Below are 20,056 nucleotides of genomic sequence, written 5' to 3'. Positions count from 1 at the left end.
GTTGTACAATGACCACTAAAGTCAAGATACAGAACATTTCCATAGCCCCGAAGTTCCCTCATATCCTTTTATAGTCACTTCCCTTCCTCTACCCTCAGCTCATGGCAATCATCCATCTGATTTTTGTTCTGCAGTGTTGGCTTTTCCAGAATGTTATATAAATGCAATTTTTGTGATTGGCTTCTTTCTTTTAGCATAATGCTTTTGAAATTCATCTTGTTATATGTGTCAACAGTTGCTTTCATTTTATTGCTGAGCTGTATTTCATTTTATAGAATATGCCACCATTTTTTACTCCCCAGTAGATGGATATTTTGGTTCTTTCCAGTTTGGGGCCATTATGAATACAACTGCTATAAATATTCACAGACAGGTCTTTGTACAGATTTATGTTTTCACTTTTTTTGGGTAAATAACAGAGTGGGGTGCTGGGTCATATGGTGTGGTTTAAATTTATAAGGAACTACTAAACAGCTGTACAATTTTGCATTTCCATTAGTGATTTTGAGAGTTCTAGTTGCTCCACATCTTTACAACACTTGGAATTGTCAGACTTTTAAACTGCAGCCATTTTCCTTGGCATGTAGTATGATATCTGTTGTGGTGTCCATTTGCAATTCTCTAATAATTAATGATGTTGAGGATCTTTTCATGTGCTATTTGCTATGTATCTTCTTTGGTGAAATGTCTGTTCAAATCTTTTGCCTCTTATATTTCATTCTTTGTCTCAATGAGTTATGAGTTCTTTATATATTTTTTATATTAGTCCTTATCAGACATATTTTTCAAATATTTTCTTCCAGTTTGTGATTTGTCTTTTTTTAAAGAACTTTTTAATTTTTATTCCAATTTTACTGACATATAATTGACATATAACGTTGTATTCATTTTAAGGGATGATATAATGATTTGATATATGTATGTATATATTGCAAAATGATTACCACAGTAAGTTTATTTACCATCCATCACCTCACAAATTTACAAATTTGTTTTACCCCTTGTGATGAGAACTTTTAAGATCTCTGTTAGAAACTTTCAAATATACAATATAGCATTGGTAACTATAGTCACTATGTTGAGGATTTTTGCATCTATATTCATAAGGGATATTGGTCTATAATTTTCTTTTCTTCTAGTGTCTTTGGTTTTGGTAACAGGGTAATTAATGCTGGTCTTGTACAAGGGAATTGTTCCCTCCTATTCTATTTTTTGGAAGAGTTTGAGAAGTATTGATCTTAATTCCTTTAAAAATATTTGGTAGAAGTTTGCCTGGGTGGTTCAGTCAGTTAAGAATCCAACTCTTTTTTTTTTTTTTTTTTTTTTTAAATATTTTTTCAACGTTTATTTATTTTTGGACAGAGAGAGACAGAGCATGAATGGGCGAGGGGCAGAGAGAGAGGGAGACACAGAATTGGAAACAGGCTCCAGGCTCTGAGCCATCAGCCCAGAGCCCGACGCGGGGCTCGAACTCACGGACCGCGAGATCGTGACCTGGCTGAAGTCGGACGCTTAACCGACTGCGCCACCCAGGCGCCCCAAGAATCCAACTCTTGATTCAGCTCAGGTCATGATCTCACGGTCATGAGACTAAGCCCTGCATCCAGCTTCATTCTGGGCATGAGACCTGCTTGAGATTCTCTCTCTCCCTCTCCCTCTATCCTTCCCTGCCTCTCAAAAAAATTATTGTGTTGAAATCATCAGTGAAGCCATCAGTCCTGGGATTTTATTTGTTGGGAGGTTTTTGACTACTGATTCAATCTCCTTACAAGTAATTACTAGTAAAATACTAGTAATAAATACTAGTAACTAGTAATTTAAGTAGTTACTATTGCTCTATCAGAATTTGTATTTCATGATTCATTATTGGTAGGTTGTATGTTTCTAGGTATTTCTCCATGTCTTCTAGGTTGTCCAATTTGTTGGTGTATAATTGTTTACAGTGGTTTCTTATGATCCTTTGTATTTCTGTTTTCCATTGTAACATCTACTCTGTCATTTCTAGTTTTGTTTGAGTCCTCTTCCTTTATTCTTGATGAGTCTACCTAAAGGTTTGTCTATTTTATTTTTTAAAAAAAACAGCTCTTATTTTTATTCATCTTTTCTACTGTCTTTTTCATCTGTATTTCATTTATTTCCACTCTGATCTTTGTTACTTCATTCCTTCTAGTAACTTTGGACTTAATTTCTTTTTCTAGTTCCTTGAGGTATAAAGTTAGGTTCTTTATTTGAGATCTTTTTTTCCCTCTTAATATAGGCATTTATCACTTTGAGCTTCCCTTTTAGAACTGCTTTTACTGCATCCCTTAAGTTTTGGTGTGTTGTATTTCCATTTTCATTTGTCTCAAGGTATTTTTAAAATTTCTTTGATTAGCCTGTTGACCGGTTGGTGGTTCAGTAGCAGGTTGTTTAGTCTCCCCATATTTGTGATTTTTCCAGTTTTCTTCTTGTAGTTGATTTCTAGTTTTATACCATTGTGGGTGGAAAGGATGCTCAATATATTCTCAACCTTAAATTTTTAAAGATGTGTTTTGTGGCCTAATATATGATCTATCCTGGAGAACGTTCCATGTGTACTCTGTGTCTTTTGGATGAAGTGTTCTGGATATGTCTAAGTCCATCTGGTCTAATGTGTCATTTAAGGCCAATGTTTCCTTATTGATTTTCTGTCTTGATTATCTATCTATTGATGCCAGTGGGAGTATTAAAGTTCCCTACTATTATTGTATTGCTGTCGATTTCTCCCTTTAGGTCTGTTAATATTTGCTTTCTATATTTAGGGGTTCTATGTTGGGTGCATAAACATTAACAAATGTTATATCTTGTTGTTGGATTGTCTCCTTTATCACTGTATAATGTCCTTCACCTGTTATTACAGTCTTTGACTTAAAGCCTGTTTTGTCTCATATAAATAAAGCTATCTTAGCTTTCTTTTGGTTTCCATTTTTATGTAATATGCTTTCCCATCCCTTCACTTGCAGTCTCCTGTATCTTTAAAGCTGAAGAGAGTCTCTTGTAGATGACAATAGTTGGGTCTTTTTTTTCTTTTTTTAATCCATTGAGCCACTTGATGTCTTTTGATTGGAGTATTTAGTTCATTTACATTTAAAATAAGTATTGATGGCTTGGACTTTTTGCCACTTTTAAACTTGTTTTCTGGCTGCTTTGTAATTCCTATGTTTCTTTCTTCTCTTGCTCTCTTCCTTGTGATTTGATGATTTTCTGTAGTGTTATGCTCATATTCCTTTATGTTTTGTGTAACTACTATAGGCTTTTGCTTTGTGGCTACCATCAAGCTTACATAAATATATTTATAACAATTTATTTTAATATGATAAGAACTTAAATTCCAATGGTATGCTCTGTCCTTTTTCTTACTAGATTATCTTTTCTTTTTTTTCCCCCTTCCTCCTCATCTTTTCCGTCATTAATCTTTTTTCATAAATTATTTGTGTTTTATGGGCATTAGTTTTTTTGATTGTTGTTGCAAATTCTTCTGCTCTGTCATTGCGCTTTTAATTTTGTTTAGTGACCTTTTCACTGTATGAATATTTTAATGTAATCACATATGTTGTAGTCATTGTTAATTCTGCACCTGACTTTGATTTCTTAATTAGGAAGGCATTCCCCAACCCAAAATTAGAAACACAATCCTGTTGTATATGATAAATATACATATTTATCATATATTATATCATATATATCATATTATATATATCATATATTCTTTATGATTCCATATATTTATAATCAGATAATGTAAGATGGGAAACACATTATAGATTTTGTTCCTATATAGAAAACCAGGGTTTTTGGGGTGCCTGGGTGGCTCAGTCGATAAAGCGTCTGACTTCGGCTCAGGTCATGATCTCAGTTCATGAGTTCGAGGCCCACATCAGGCTCTGTGCTGACAGCTCAGAGCCTGGAGCCTGCTTTGGATTCTGTGTCTCCCTCTCTCTCTGTCACCTGCTCACACTCTGTCACCTGCTCACACTCTGTCTCAAAAATAAACATTAAAAATTTTCTTTTTACAAAACCAGGGGTTTTAGTACATTTATTATGGTAAAGACACATTAGGGGAGAGGCCTAAGACTGAAGGATTTTCCTAATCTTTTATAATAGACATGGATACATTTTATTATGCAGTTCATCTTTGAACAAGGTAGGGGTTAGGAGCACCAATTCCCTGCACAGTTAAAATCTACATATAATTTTGACTTCCCCAAAACTTAACTACTAATAGCCTAATGTTGACCGGAAGCCTTACTGATAACATAAAACAGTTGATTAATACATATTTTGTATATGTATTATATACTGTATTCTTACAATGAAAGAGTAAACAAAGTGTTAAGAAAACCACAAGGAAGACAAAACATAGTACTGTACTATATTTATATAAAAAATACATACATGTATAAGTGGACCTACACAGTTCAAACCTGTGTTGTTCAAGGGCCAACTATATCCTATCAGCCCAAAGTATCATAAAATATAGTTCTACACAATGTAATAATAGTGTTAAGAAACATATATTTGGTTTTTGTCCCCGATTCCTGGCACAGAGCTCCTTATGTAATACAATAAATTAAAATTTGGTTAAAGGTGAAAGGAATATCTTTTGTTACAATATTTGGATTTTGTCCCCAGGTCCTGAAATAGCTCTGGAATGATAAAGGTGAAAGGATCATTTTTGCTATTTATAACAAGCCCCTTTCATCTACACCAGAGTTTAATGAGGTGACTTTTGCAAAGCCCTTAAGGATGGGGTCTTGTTGCCAGGGAAGCCAACCATGTGATTAGAGTTTAGAAACTTTCAGCCCTATCATCTGACCTTTGGGGAGGGAGAGGGGCTGGAGGCTGACTTAATCAATCATACCTATGTTATGAAGACTCCATAAAAACCCCAACTGAAAGGATTTGGGGGAGCTTCTGGGTTGGTGAATGTATAGAGGTGCTAGGAGGGTTGATGTACCCAGGAAGGGCTGGAAGCTCCACCCCCTCCCCCATACCTTGCCAATGTATCTCTTCTATTTGGCTCCTTATCTGTATCTTTTATTATATTCTTCATAATAAACTGGCAATGTATCTGTTTCTCTGAATTCTGTGAGCTGATATAGCAAATTATTGAAGTCAAGGAGGGGGTTGTGGGAATTCCCAGGATGTAGCCAAGCCAGTCGGAAGTATAAGTGACACCTTGGGACTTGTGACTAGCATTTGAGGTGGGAAACATCCTTGTAGAACTGATCCCTTAATCTAGGATCTGTGCTAACTTCTGGCAGTTAGTGTCAGAATTGAGTTAAAGTGTAAGGCACCCAGTCAGTATCTGCTGAGAATTAGAAAATTGCTTAGTGTGTAAAACTTCATGCATTTGGTGTCACAAGTGGTGTGAGTAGAGGAAACAGATGTTTCTTTTACAAGTAAAGCACTGTTTCAAACAGTGCTTATCAATATGTCTTTATTGCTTATAATCTTTCAATTATGTTGAAATTTCTTCCTGAAAATTTAATACATATTTCCCCATGTTTATTCAGTATAGATTTCCTTAAGTTTAAAATGATTTTCTCTGGGTACCTGGGTGGCTCAGTCTGTTGAAAGTCTGACTCTTGATTGCGGCTCAGGTCATGATCGCAGGGTCATGAGATCGAGCCCTTTGTTGGGGTCTGCACTGAGTGTGGAGGCCTGCTTGAGATTCTCTCTCTCTCTGTGCCCCTCTCCCCAACTCGCACACTCTCTCTAAAAAAATTTTTTTAAAGAAAAAATAAAATTATTTTCTCATTAGACACAAGCAAATTTGATTCTATAATTACACTTTTCTTGTGGAATAGTGGATAAGAGGAAAATTTATAGTTTGTTTTATGAATAATTGTTGATAGTTCTAAGCATTTGAGATACATTTTTTATTCTCATCAATTTTAGATTAAATTTGTAGTAGTACATTGCAATACAAAATCCAATCTAAATATAGTCATAGTTTTATTATAACTTTGTATTATTTGTAACATACTCCTATGACAGTTATCAAACACAAAGGTGACATGATAAATTTCTTCTTGCTTTGTTGCTGAGTCAAAAGCTGGTTTAAGTCTCATTTTTTCGATTATCTGGAAATCTGAAATACATAAATTACAAAATTTAATCTTATATTGGGGCAGAAAGTAAAAGACATTTGCTTGAAAGATATTTTGTTTTCTTTAATTTTCCAACATGGCTTAAAAGATGAAAAACACTTAACCTTATGTAACATTTAAAAGTAAATCTGTGATTTTTTTAAGACAGTGTTTAAGTATTATCAAGTACTAGATGAAATTATTCTTGTGTTTGGAGAATCAGTTTATGCTTAATATTTTGCCTAATGTATATGCAATAGAAACTTTTAACTTGGTTTATCTTACCCATTGAGTTCTTCCGAATTCTCTGGGATTTGATACAAACTTTCCGTTGTGGGTTTTCTAGATCCTCCTACAGGAAAAAAGATGTGTAAATTTAATGGTTTATCACAAATATAATTTACAGTTATATTGAGCTTGAACCTGGGAGTCTCTTTTCAGAGATACCTATCCTGGTCACTTGAATGATCAAAGTGAATGTATTACTTGTGTCACCAGGGCAGATTATATTAGTCAAAGATAGCCACAATATCTCCCACTTTACATGTTTCTCAACAATATGATCTTCAAGTGGTGGAATCTAATTCACCTTCTCTTGAAATTGGGCTAGGCTCTGGACCCTTTTGTAATCATTAGAATGTGGAGAGAGTGGCTTCATGATTTCTGAGGTGAGGTCAGAAAAGGCTGTGCAGCTTCCTCCTGGTTTGCTCAGGGTGCTTGCTTTGGAGGAAGCCAGTCACCATATAAAAAACCCTACCATCCTGCCATCCTGGAGAGACCACATAGAAGATGCTCCAGTTGACCTTTCCAGCTGAGTCCAAACTTCCAGCCATCCCTCCAAGGCTCCAGTCTGTGAGGAAAGCTGTCTTGGATCCTTCAAACTAGCCTGTCAGCTGAGCACCACCATCGGGTGACCTCAACTCATGTCTAGCCAAACCATGGTTGAATTCCTAATCCACGGAATTCTTGTGATACATAAAATGGCAACTGGAATAGCCACCTTTTGGGGCACAAAATGACTTGTTAGAACAATACTCAAAAGGAAAATTAATTTAGATAACAATATAAAGTATCCAAATAATTAAATCAGATACAGGAAATGTATACATATTAATAGGTGTGTTAATTTTTTATTGGACTTTCATATCTGCCCTTCAACTTTTGAGTTGAATCCATTGGGACTAATCCAATACTATGCTCTACATTCTTGCTTATCATAGGCCTCCGACTCCAGGAGCCCTTTCATTTCCTGTATTCTATTCTATTCTATTCTATTCTATTTTCTTTTCTTTTTTTTTTAATTAAAAAAAATATTGATTTATTTTTGAGAGACAGAGAGAGAGAGAGAGAGAGTGAGCAGGGGAGGGGTAGAGAAAGAGAGGGAGACACAGAATCTGAAGCAGGCTCCAGGCTCTGAGCTGTCCGCACAGAGCCCAACGTGGAGCTCAAACTCATGGACTGAGAGATCATGACCTGAGCCGAAGTCAGATGCTCAACCGACTGAGCCATCCAGGCTCTACCCCTGTATTCTATTTTCAATAAGGCTCTATACATTTCCTATTTTGTCCCCATCTCCTACCACAACTCTGGAAACATTTCCACTGTATCCTCATTCCATTTTCTGAAATTCTCTTTACTTTCTTGCTCTAACAGAAACATGGCTGCCCTCAAAAGACACTGCCAGCCCAGCAGCCTTTTTTGTTTCTCTTTTTGTCAGTCTGGCTACCATTGGACCTGGAAATGGACAGATGTCCTCCTTATACTTTATTGTTCTCTTTCAGGACACTCACCTTCCTTCCTTCCTTCCCTTCCTAAAACTCAGTCATCAGTTTATACAACCAACTATTGTTGTAATCTACCCACAACTGGGATCATTCTCAGTTGATTTTATCATTGGCTTATTGTTACCTTCCTACTACTTTCTTAACTTAGCAATTTAAATGTACATGCAGAAGATTCTTCACCTTGGGTCCCAATTCCTTGAGCTCGGTTCTTTTCGAGCTGGTCCCACACCCTACTGCAGCCATTGATTCCCATGGACATTCTTAGACTTTGCCAGTAGCAGTAACTTAGACCCCCCCTCAAATTCAGTTGCCAGCATTCAACTATTTGACTTCCAGCTTTATCCTTTTAGATCACTCCTTCTAGTACCCCAACACCAGCAATTTTTCTACTTCCCGGGACCTCCAATGCTGCTGCATTTTCATTGTTCCTCTCCATTTTGATGTCTTCTTTCCCTTCTTTATTTAACTTGAGTTCCATGATCATACTCCCCCTTGCATATAGCCTGACTTCTTTACCCTTTTCCCACTTTGTCATACTCACTTGACAAAACCATAACACTAGATACATCCAACTGTCTCCCTATTCCTCTCCTGTACTATGTACAACCAGGCCTCACTTTAAATTAGGTGGGCTTTTAATGCTTTCAGGTTATCCTATTAAGCATTCTTGGTCCATTCATTCTTCTACTCTCCTAGATGACTATTTAGCTCTTTCTTCTATTTTCTCAAACCTCTAATCCTGCACCTGGATCATTGTTTTCAGCTGATGATTTATTTTCTGGTTTCAGGGGGAAGTAAAAACCAATAGGAAGAAACTTCCACAAGCTCTGTGTTAACAGTCACCTACTTGTTTTTGTTCTATATGCTCTATCTTACCTACTACGCTCCCATCTAAGGTTAACTCCATCTTCACTAGACTTCATCAGTTCTTGCCCACATAAGACATGGCTCTAGTAATTCCTTCTGTCTCCCACTTATCAGGGTTTTGTGTTTGTTTGTTTGTTTGGTTGGTTGGGGTTTTTTGTTTGTTTGTTTTTTGCTACTAGATCTTCCGCATCAGCAAATAAATACTTAGTTGAAGCCAAATGACTGAATTCTTACCAGTGAAAGTAAACAAATGATACATACTGCTCCTGGGTCTGAGTGTTAGACAGTGAGGATTTATTCCCCATTAAATTTTTCCTTTTCTTTAATCTTAGACATAGCGCCATTACCCCATGATTCAGTTTCTAACATGCAGACGTTGACAATACTCTAAGCCAGTAGATCTCAGCTGGCAGTGATTTTGCCCCACAGGTGGCTTTTGAAAATGTCTGGGGACATTTTTGGTCATCACAACTCATAGGTGGAAGTGCTACAGGCAGCCAGTGGATAGAGGCCAGGGATGCTTCTAAATATCCTACAATGGCCATGATAGCCATATTCCAGCCCCCTCAGCAACAAAAAAATCATCTAGCTCAAAATTTCAATAGTGCAAGATTGAGAAACCCTGCCTTAGGGGATGGCGGAGCAATAAAATGGAAGATCATGGTCCCCTAATTGCCTGTGGAGCTACCTTGTGAATCTAGACTGCTCACTTCAGGATTAAGGAAGAAACAAATTTGTGTATTCTTAACCTACTGTACTTTGGGGACTTTCTGTAATAGGAGCTGAGCTTTTACCTTAAGTAATATGTTTTTATCATTCTTTACCTTGGGTTTCTCAGTTTAATATTTTCCATTGCATCACAATATATAGAACATCCTAACCTCCTAATACCTATTTTATACTATCTAATGTCTTTTTTTTTAATTTTAAAAAAAAAATTTTTTTTTTTCAACGTTTATTTATTTTTGGGACAGAGAGAGACAGAGCATGAAGGGGGGAGGGGCAGAGAGAGAGGGAGACACAGAATCGGAAGCAGGCTCCAGGCTCTGAGCCATCAGCCCAGAGCCTGACGCAGGGCTCGAACTCACGGACCGCGAGATCATGACCTGGCTGAAGTCGGACGCTTAACCGACTGTGCCACCCAGGCGCCCCACTATCTAATGTCTTAAACTCAGCCTTCCCTTTGGTTTGGTAGGATGTAACATCTCTTAAACTGGGGAAATCTTTCCTGGATTTTCTGAGTTTAAAATTATGCCCAGTTTGTCGCAAATAATTCTTTAGCATTCACTCCCCAGATGTTGAAGAAAGATGATTTTTAGTGGGAATATTTCCCAAGTAGATTCTCTGAGAAGAATAGCTATATCTGTAGCTGTTCTTTTACTCAACTTAGGCCACAGTTGCCAGTTTAAATAAAAGACATCCACACTCTCTCTGTGCTAGGAAACCTTAGCAATGATTAATTTATATAGGGGAACACCTGAACTCATCAGGTGTTCCGATATTTCTATTCATTTGCAATAAGGCGAACACCATGGGATTGTTTGTTCTTGGTTACACTGTTGCAAAAGCACTCATTTTGATTCCTAACCTAGGTTTTGTGCTGTGGGCTTGACTTCGAATGTGATTTGTGGTGTTTGATCTGTAAGACTTACAAGGAAGCTGGAAAAGTAGGACCAATATCACTCCCACAAGGAGATCAGAACCAATACAAAGTTGAGAGCATGATATTTGCTTATACTGTCTACCATTTCAGTAGAAACAGACACTTTTCTGTTAATAGTAGGCTCTCAAATGGTAGATTCCCTCAGGTGGGCAACAAAACAATCTTATTTATACCTCCACTTAGCCTATACTATACCAAAGAGCAATAGAGTAAGTCAGCAAATGCTGAATTGCAATCAACCTACCATCCCATCCCTTTACTTGAAAACAATGGCCTATAATTTTCATATAATAGAGTACTGTATGTAAATGAGATTTCAAAAAATGTTACCAGTAGAGCAGGGCAAAATAAAATGGAGGAGACACTGACTGGTAGTTTTGTGAATGAGAAGGTAAATGAGTTTTTATAATTTTGACATGACTAACATTTTTACTGGCCTTAGTCTAGAAAAGGGTAAATAATAACTCGTACATAAAGGTTGTGTCAGGGTTTATAGACTAGACCCCTGGTAATGGATTCAACCTTTCTACAACAAATCAAAAGTATTGTATGCTCACATGAATATACAGTGGTCATTACCTTAAATTTAAAACTCACTATAAGCAGCAAGCACATAGAGCAGCATATGAAGGCTGTATTGTATCAGTGTGGTCTGCAGAGAATTTCTTCATATGGTTTTTGCCTGGTTGAAATATATGTTGCAGTTCAAAGCTAAAGGGATTACTTCTGAATAGTCATCACAGAGGTTGATTACGTTCGTATATCATATTTAGCTGGACCCTGCAGGCTATTATTCCATTAGCTATGCTGGCCCTGCTATTGTCAAAAAGTTGATCACCTAATGTTAAAAGATTGTGCTTTCTGTTGACCTTATCAAAATGACTCAAAAGGTTTTGTTAAAAAATAAAACTCAGATTGCATTTTATGAAAGTGATTAAGAATAAATACTATGTATAAAAATGCCTATATCTTATGGGTGATCTTAGCATTATACCATTATTAATGATAAAATTATATTTTGCTTTAGTATTTCAGCACATTTTACTTAAAGTCATAGGTTTAATTTTAGTAGAAATAGTACTTCTTTCTTGCTGATAGTAGAGAGTGTCAGAAACTGAATTTTGCAAAGGGAACAAAGTGTCTCCTTCCATGTACTCAAATCATATAAAATTAACACCATGGAAGTAATCTCAGTATAGCAATATTAATATGATAGTACATTCACAATGTAAACTAATTACAACATGGTTTTACAAAGCAACTGTACTGAGGAGAAAAGTATTTTGTTTGGAGGAATATGCATATATATGGAAAATTTGTCATTTACGCTTGATAATCAGAAAATCACTTCAAATAATATTTTAACTATTTATTCTTTAAACAACAGTTGGGTAGTTTCATTTATTTAGTCACAATAGCTGAAAAAATTTAAAGACATGAGCTAAATATCTATCTGTATAAATCCTGAATCCCATTACCAATATAAGGTATATTTCAATAAGCTTGACTTTTCACCTATGTTATTGTGAATTAGCTACAGATTAGTAAGCAAACGAAAGTGTTTTCTTGACAAAAATATTGACAGGTATGGTTTTAATATTTAAGATAATCTATAAAAAATTTTCATTAGAATCACATTACCAAAGCTATCTTTGGGGAACAAAGATGATTTTGAAGCTATCTCAATGAACAGCTAGTTTTTGAATTATGCTCCTAGAGTGTTGAGGGATTGGCACAGAGTCATGTATCCTTTTTGGCATGGTCCTCCTTGTAACTGATGGTGTGTAAAATGGCTGGTCAGGGATACAGCCTGTGGTCCTGGAGCACAGCCAGACACTAATTTCAGCCTCATTAGCATTGTTCTCTAATCAACTGAACTTTTCAGCAAGTGGAAGTTTCCTAATATTTCTTGTACTTGCTTGTCTTCAGCCACCCCAGTTGATACAATAGAGAAGGAGAGGGCATCAGTCGGGAGGAAACAGATGGCACATTCAACTGGGATTTGGAAGAGACTTTAATGAAGGGACCACTGGGAGATGAGGGCAGGGCTAAGAACTGACAAGGGATGAGGCACCCAGTGCCTCATAATAAAGGGATGCCATACCTTTCCCTGGGACTGAAAGGTAAAGGGGAAGAGGATGTTATTGCACCCTGAGTGAGAAATGGAGATTTAAGAAAAGGGGTCTCCCAATAGAAGTTAGAAGCAGCAGCTGTAGAGTATCACAGCTGTCAGAACTGAGCCTCAGTTCAGTTCCTCAGAACAGAGGAACAATTTCCTAACCTCTCCACCTTCCTAACCTCTGATTTCCTGCTGGTGATGCCCTTTGGATAAATCCAAACCAGGAAGCCAGAAGGCGTGAGATGTAGTCTGAAGTCAGTCTTCCAAGGATACAGAACAGATAAAGTGGGAGAATGAGTCTTGAGGTGTGTGTGGGCATGTGGCAAATAGCATCTAATAATCCCATGTGCAAATGTCATCAATGTAGTCATGTGAAGCATGATTGCAGTGTCAGCATATTGATGTTAGTATATGACTTGGTGCTTTTTTCCTTCCCTTTCCTTTCCACTTTCTCTCCTCCCCTGGATTTTTGGTAATATTGGCTTGTCATTCATGGCACTTCTCATCTTATAGTTGTGTAAAAAATTCTATGAACCAGAGTTACTGGTTCATGTTACCATGAACAGAGTTACTCACTCTACCAAAAAACATGTGCATTTCTTGGCAATACTTTCCTATTTTTTGTTAGTAAACCAAAAGATAATCTGTTCTGTGTTTTGAAGTAGAAAATCATGATATGGTTATTCTATACCTGGTGAAGAAAAAGTCAAGATATTAACTTTGAAGGCAGGAGGCTTCTTACAAGTTTGGGCATATTCTCTAAAGTGTCAAAAAGTGAGATGTGTTCTTTCATTTGCAGGTTCTGGTAAATAGTAATTCCCTTTCCAAAGGCATTTGTTAATATTTGAAGCTTGTTAAAATTTATACAAGGATCAAGTGTATATTCTAACTCAAAATTATAGGTTCTTTTCTCCTAACGCTATTTTAAATCAACGGAATGGAGCTAGACCTTGGTGAAGCACTGAAGTTACCATGTTGACACAGACTTATACTGAATTTCTTCTTCTGGATATCTGAACTTTTACTGAAAGTATCTGATTCAGGTGTATCAGCCTGTATAGACACTAAATACTTTTTTTTTAATATTTATTTTTGAAAGAAAGAGAGAGCATGCACACATGCAGGGAGGGAGAGGCAGAGAGAAAGGGAGACAGGATCTGAAGCAGACTCTGTCCTGACAGCAGAGAGCCCAATGGGGGGTTTGAACTCACAAACCATCAGATCATGATCTGAGCTGAAGTCAGATGCTTAACTGGCTGAGCCACTCAAGTGCCCCTAAATATTTTCTCAAGATAAACACAGTGCTGATGTCTTCAAACAGTTCTTTTTATTTCTCCTATTGATACTACATTACAAATCTAACATTTTCCCCCCTATGGAGTATGGAGTAACAGAAATCACAGTATCTTCTTTCCCCACCAATAATATGAAGCCATTATTTTGAAGATACTAGACATCAGACAACAAAATCCAGTGACACCTGAGAGACAGGAAACAATATGAACCCTACAACTGCTCAGCCTACTGTCTTGAGTATGTTTCCATGCCATAACTTAGAGAGGGGAAACTCAGGAAGAGCTCAGTGGGCTCCTTTAGTTGAGGAGATGGCGCTGAGAGAGTCTGGGGAAACCAAGGCCACAAGAGTTAGCAACTAGTGTGCTGTAGAGGAGAGAGCTGCATACAGTGAGAATTCTGGAGGTATACAGAGGCTGCCCTCGAGGATTTGTCAAAGTACAGATCAGAGCATATATGTAAGGAAATTACCCATGGCTGGGGAAGGAACAACCCAAAAGGACAGGAATGACAGTACACAGTGTGTTCACAAAAGGCTAGGAATACTACCTGTTATCACCAGCCAGACTGGGAAATCTCATAATTCATGGGGCAGTGGGCATAGTACTCAGAAGGGTCTTGCCTCAGAGGTGGGGAAAAATATCCCTATATTTAATCTTTCTCTGACCCCACCCAATAGATCACAAAGGCAATACCTGGGAACTTTATTGCATCTCAGAACAAAGCTTGAGGATATTCATGAGAATACAAAACTGACTAGTACCAAAAAAGGATACCATTTATAGTATCTGGCATTTATTTATTTATTTGTTATTTATTTATCTTTATCTAATTGGCTTTATTAAATGATTCACGAATGGGCAGCATCCCATCTAGCAAGTAGAGGGGAGGGAGGACCTTCCACAAAATGGAAGGTTTTTAATAGAAGGAGAGTGGGGCAAGAAAGTTATAAGCAAAAGAAAAGAAAGGACTGTTGCAGGCCAAGTCACTTTCCCTGAAGGGTAAGAGCAAGGAGTCTTAGGCAGATTACCTCAACTTTCTTTTGGCAGGCAGAAAGGGCCCATGTAACAAATTTCTTCATTGGTGCTTATCAGAAAATTCCTGATCAACAGGTTATAATTTATATTTGTGGAGGAGGTTGAAACTGCCTGGATTTAGTAACTTGGCCTGACTCAAGTGACACTATTTTGGGCCTGTTTTTTTTTTTGTTTTTTGTTTTGTTTTGTTTTGTTTTGTTTTTTGCGACTCTGAGCTGGGCCTGTTGTTTTTGTTTTTGTTTTTGTTTTAACAGGTCCCCTCTTTTGATCAGACTCTCAGTTTACCAGAAAGGAATGTGATCAAAATTTAAGGCACACAATATCTGGCATTTAATAAGAAATTACAGAACATGCAAAAAAAAGCATAACGAGGAGAAGAATCAGCCAATCAGAAATAACCTAAAACTGACACTGTTGTTAGGATTTGGAACAAAGGCATAACTGTTATTTGGAACAAAGGCATAACTCTTATCATCTTATCTTATCTTATCTTATCTATTTTTATCTTATTTTTGAGTGAGAGAAAGAAAGACAGAGCATGAGTGGGGGAGAGGCAGAGAGAGAGGGAGACACAGAATCCAAAGCAGGCTCCAGCTCTGAGCTGTCAGCACAGAGCCCCACGAGGGGCTCAAACCCAGGAACTGTGAGATCATGACCAAGCTGAAGCAGGCATTCAACTGACTGAGCCACCCAGGTGCCCCAGACATACTGTATTTTAGGCATTAAAAATGTTAAGTGGATACATGGATGGTATAATAAAAATCAATTAGCGAAACTGAAGACAGAGCAGTAGAGACTACCCAAGCAAAACAAAGAGAGGCACATAATTAAAAACATAAGAAGAATATCATAGAGTTGCAGGAAAGTTTCAGGTAGCTCTTTATAAACGTTATTGAGGTTCTGGAAGGAGATGGGTAAAGAACTGAAAAATATTTTAAGAAATTACAGCTGAAATTTTTTCTAAACTTGATGAATGCCACAAACCCAGAGATCTAAGTAGTTCAACAAACTCTAAGCTCAAGAAACTTAGAGTACTAAAAGAAAAATAACCTGTCAAGCCCAGAATCCCATACCCAGTGAAAATATATTTCAACAATGAAGACAAAATGAAGACTTTTAAGACAGACAAGAGCTGAAGCAATTCATCAGCAGCAGATTGCACTGTAAGAAATGATAAAATCCTTAGAGGAAAATGACACCAGATGGAAATTTGGACCTATGCTAAGGAATGAAGAATGTTAGATATGGCAAGTAAAAGATGAAAGATTTTTTGTAATTACTAAATTTCTTCAAATAATATTTGACAGAATAAAAATTATAACAACGTAGTGTGGGATTTACAATATATGTAAAAGTGTAATATATGTAAAAGTATAATGTATGACAACAATAGTGGAAAGTCTGAGCGGGGGGGAGAAACAAAGGTATATTATCATAAAATTCTTATACTATGTGTTAAATTGTCTACTGTCACCTGAAGGTAGACTCTGACAAATTAAAGACGTGAGCTGGTCATTACTATTTTTTTTTCCTGGTTGTGGATTTTTTAAATTGTTCTAATATATACAAAATATAAATTTTATCATGTTAACCATTTTTAAATGTGCAGTTCAGTGGCATTAAATGCATTCACAATATTGTGAAACCATAACCATGATCCATTTTGATAACATTTCAACATCCCTAACAGAAATTCAGTATCTATTAAACAATTCCCCGTTCTTCCCACCCTGCTGTTCTTGGTAACCTCTGTTCTACTGTCTATAGCTTTGCCTCATATAAGTGGAATCATACAATATTTGTTCTTTTTTGGTCTGGCTTATTTTACCTGCATAATGTTTTCAATATTCATTCATGTTGTAGCCTGTGTCAGAATCTCATTCTTTTTTTTAAGGCTGAATAATATTTCATTAAATGTATATGCTATATTCTGTTTGTTCTTCTGTTGATGGACATTGGGTTGTTTACAGCTTTTGGCTATTGTCAATAATTCTGCTATGAACATTGGTGTACAAATATATGTTTAAGTCCTTGCTTTTAATTTATTTGGGTATGTACCTAGAAGTAGAATTGCTGGATCATATGGTAATTGTATGTTTAACTTTTTGAGGCACTACCAGACTGCTTTCACAGCATCTGCACTGTTTTTACATTCCTACAAGCAATGCACAAGAGTTCTAATATCTCCAGGTCCTTGCCAACACTTGCTATTTTCCATTATTTTGAAAATAGTCATCCTAATAAGTGTGAAGTGATAACTCATTTTGGGTTTTGATTTGCATTTCTCTGATAACTAGTGATGTGGAGCATCTTTTCATGTGCTTACTGGCCATTTGCATATCTTCTTTGGTGAAATGTCTATTCAAGTCCTTTGCCCAATTTTTAATTGGGTTGTTTGGGGTTTTTCTTGCTGATTTGTTCTCTATATATTCTCGATATCCAAACCTTATCATCTATATGATTTGCAAATATTTTCTCCCATTCTGTGAGTTGTCTTTTCCCTTTTTTGATAGTGTCCTTTGATGCACAAAAGTTTAAAATTTTGATGGATTCCCATTTATTGTTTCTTTTTTTTGTCTGTGCTCTTGGTGTCAAAATCAAGAGATTATTGCCAAATCCAATGTTGAAAGGACTACCCCTATATTTTCTTCTAAGAGATTTACAGTTTTAGCTCCTATATTTGGATCTTTGATCTAGGTTGTGTTAATTTGTGTATATACTGTGAGGTAAAGGTCCACTTTCATTGTTTTCTTTTGTATGTCGATATCTAGTTTTCCCAGGCTGATATGTTGAAAAGACTGTTCTTTCCCTATGGAATAGTTTTTGAGCTATTGTCCCAAATCAATTTACCATATACATATGAGGGTTGATTTCTAATTTGCCAGTTCCATCCCATCAGTTTATGTGTCTGACCTTAAGGCCAGTACCATCCTGTTTTGATTACTGTAGCTTTGTAGTAAACTTTGAAATAGGCAAGTGTACATCCTCCAACTTTGTTCTACTTTTTCAAGCTTATTTTGGCTATTCAGGGTCCCTTTCAATTGAATATGAACTTGAAGACTGCTCTTTCCATTCCTGCAAGAAGTTTGTTGGAATTTTGATAGGGATTGCATAGAATTTGTATATCATTCTGGGTAGTACTGCCATGTTAATATAAGTCTTCCAATCTATTAATGTGGGATGTGTTTCCATTTATTTATGTCTTTTTAGATTTCTTTCATCAATGTTTTATAGTTTTCAGTGTGTAAGTGTTTCATTTCCTTGGTTAAATTTGTTCCTGGGTAATTTTTTCTTTTGGATGCTATTGTAAGTGGATTTTTTTCTTAATCTCATTTCAGATTTTCCACTGCTGGTTTATAGAAATATAACTGTTTTTATGTGTTGGTCTTGTAGTCCTGCAACTTTGCCACATTTGTGTACCAGCTCTAGAATTTTTTTGAGTTTTTAAACATTTCCTTGGGATTTTCTATGTTTAGAATCATGTCATCTACAAGTAGGGACGGTTTTGCTTTTTCCTTTCCAATTTAGATACCTTTTTCTTGACTAATTACTCTGGCTAGAACTTCCAGTCCCATCCCACTTTGTACATCATTTTGATCAGGTTTCAAAATCCTGTGAGAAAAGATCCAATTTGCCTTATACATGGACCTTATGTGCCCATCCCTTGGCCCTTTAGCTTAAGGGATTTTGATTACTAAGATGTATATATGGAGAAGGAGTTATTCTATCAGATGAGATTATGGCACTAGTACCAAAGAAAGAGAGACCAACGCTCAGTAGCCAACAAACAAACAACTGTTGGCTCCAAGGCCCTGTGTGGTCACAATCAGTTGTGACCAAAACACAGGCCTCATGATTTTTAGGCTTATATCTTTGTCCAGTGTGCTAGCAGTTCTTTGTTACATTTTAATCACAAATTAATTTTCTTAGAATGCTCAGTTCAATAGGTTTGAATTCTGTTACCACTGACACAGTTTAGGTTATTATTATTATTATTGAGGTAAAATGGGTATATAACGTTATATGAGCTTCAGGTGTACAACATAATAATTCAATATTTGCATACGTTACAAATGATCACCACTATAAGTCTAGTTACCGTTTGTCATCATATAATTGACCCCCTTTGCCCTTTTTGCCTGCCTCAACTGCTCTCTCTGATAACCATCAGTCTGTCCTCTGTATCTATGAATTTTGTTTTGTTTTGATTCCACATATAAGTGAAATCATACAATATTTGTCTTTCTCTACCTTATTTCACTTAGCATAATACTCTCAAAGTCCATTCACATTATTGCATATGGCAAGATTTCCTCTTTTTTTTTTCCTTTTTTGACGTTTATTCATCTTGAGACAGAGACAGAGTACAAGTGGGGAAGGGGCAGAGAGGGAGACACAGAATCTGAAGGGCTTCATGCTTTGAGCTGTCAGCACAGAGCCCGATGTGGGGCTTGACCCCACAAACCAAGCCAATCATGACCTGAGCTGAACTCAGACGCTTAACTGACAGTCACCCAAGTGCCCCAAGATTTACTTGTTTTTAATGAATGAGTAGTATTCCATTGTGTATATATACCACAGCTTCTTTACCCATTCATCTATTGATGGACATTTAGGTTGTTTCCACGTGTTGGCTATTGTAAGTAATGATGTAAGTAATGTAAGTAATTGTAAGTAATGATGCAATGTAAGTAATGATGCAATGAATATAGGGGTGCAGATATCTTTTCGATTTAGTGTTTTCATTTACTTCAATAAAAACCCAGAAGTGGAATAACTGGATCATGTAGTAGTTCTATTTTTAATTTTTTGAGGAACCTCCATACTGTTTTCTATAGTGGCTGTACCTATCTACATTCCCGCCAACAGTGCACAAGCGTTCCTTTTTCTCCACAACCTCTCCAACACTTGTTATTGCTTGTCTTTTGATAATAACTATTCTGATAAGTATGAGATGATATCTCATTGTGGTTTTGATTTGCATTTCCTTAGCGCTTAGTGATGTTGAGCACCTTTTCACGTGCCATTTCATGTGCCATGGCCACCTGTATGTCTTTTTTGGAAAACTGTCAATCCAGATTCTCTGCCTGTATTTTAATCAGATTTTTGTTGTTATTTGTGGGAGATGCAGGAGAGAAGCATCAAAGGAAAAGACTTCAAAAGGGAAGGGCTGGAGAAGGTGA

At 36.6% G+C, this 20,056-nt stretch overlaps 1 protein-coding gene across 3 annotated transcripts in view; it reads right to left on the bottom strand.

Annotated features, from left to right (window-relative positions):
- Positions 1 to 5,959: 5,959 nt before the first annotated feature.
- TTC29 (tetratricopeptide repeat domain 29) overlaps positions 5,960 to 20,056 on the bottom strand; it is a 248,906-nt gene continuing 234,809 nt past the window's right edge. For all 3 annotated transcript variants that reach the window (XM_043567875.1, XM_043567868.1, XM_043567882.1), the window contains 2 exons: positions 6,396 to 6,462; positions 5,960 to 6,112 (listed from right to left, as the gene is read on the bottom strand). In XM_043567875.1, the coding sequence (XP_043423810.1) occupies positions 6,082 to 6,112; positions 6,396 to 6,462 (98 nt within the window). In that variant the 3' untranslated portion in view covers positions 5,960 to 6,081. The remainder of the gene's footprint in view (positions 6,113 to 6,395; positions 6,463 to 20,056) is intronic.

The sequence above is a fragment of the Prionailurus bengalensis genome, chromosome B1 (assembly GCF_016509475.1).
Source record: "Prionailurus bengalensis isolate Pbe53 chromosome B1, Fcat_Pben_1.1_paternal_pri, whole genome shotgun sequence".
Classification (NCBI taxonomy): Eukaryota; Metazoa; Chordata; class Mammalia; order Carnivora; family Felidae; genus Prionailurus; species Prionailurus bengalensis.
This window is presented reverse-complemented; position numbering and strand designations above follow the sequence as displayed.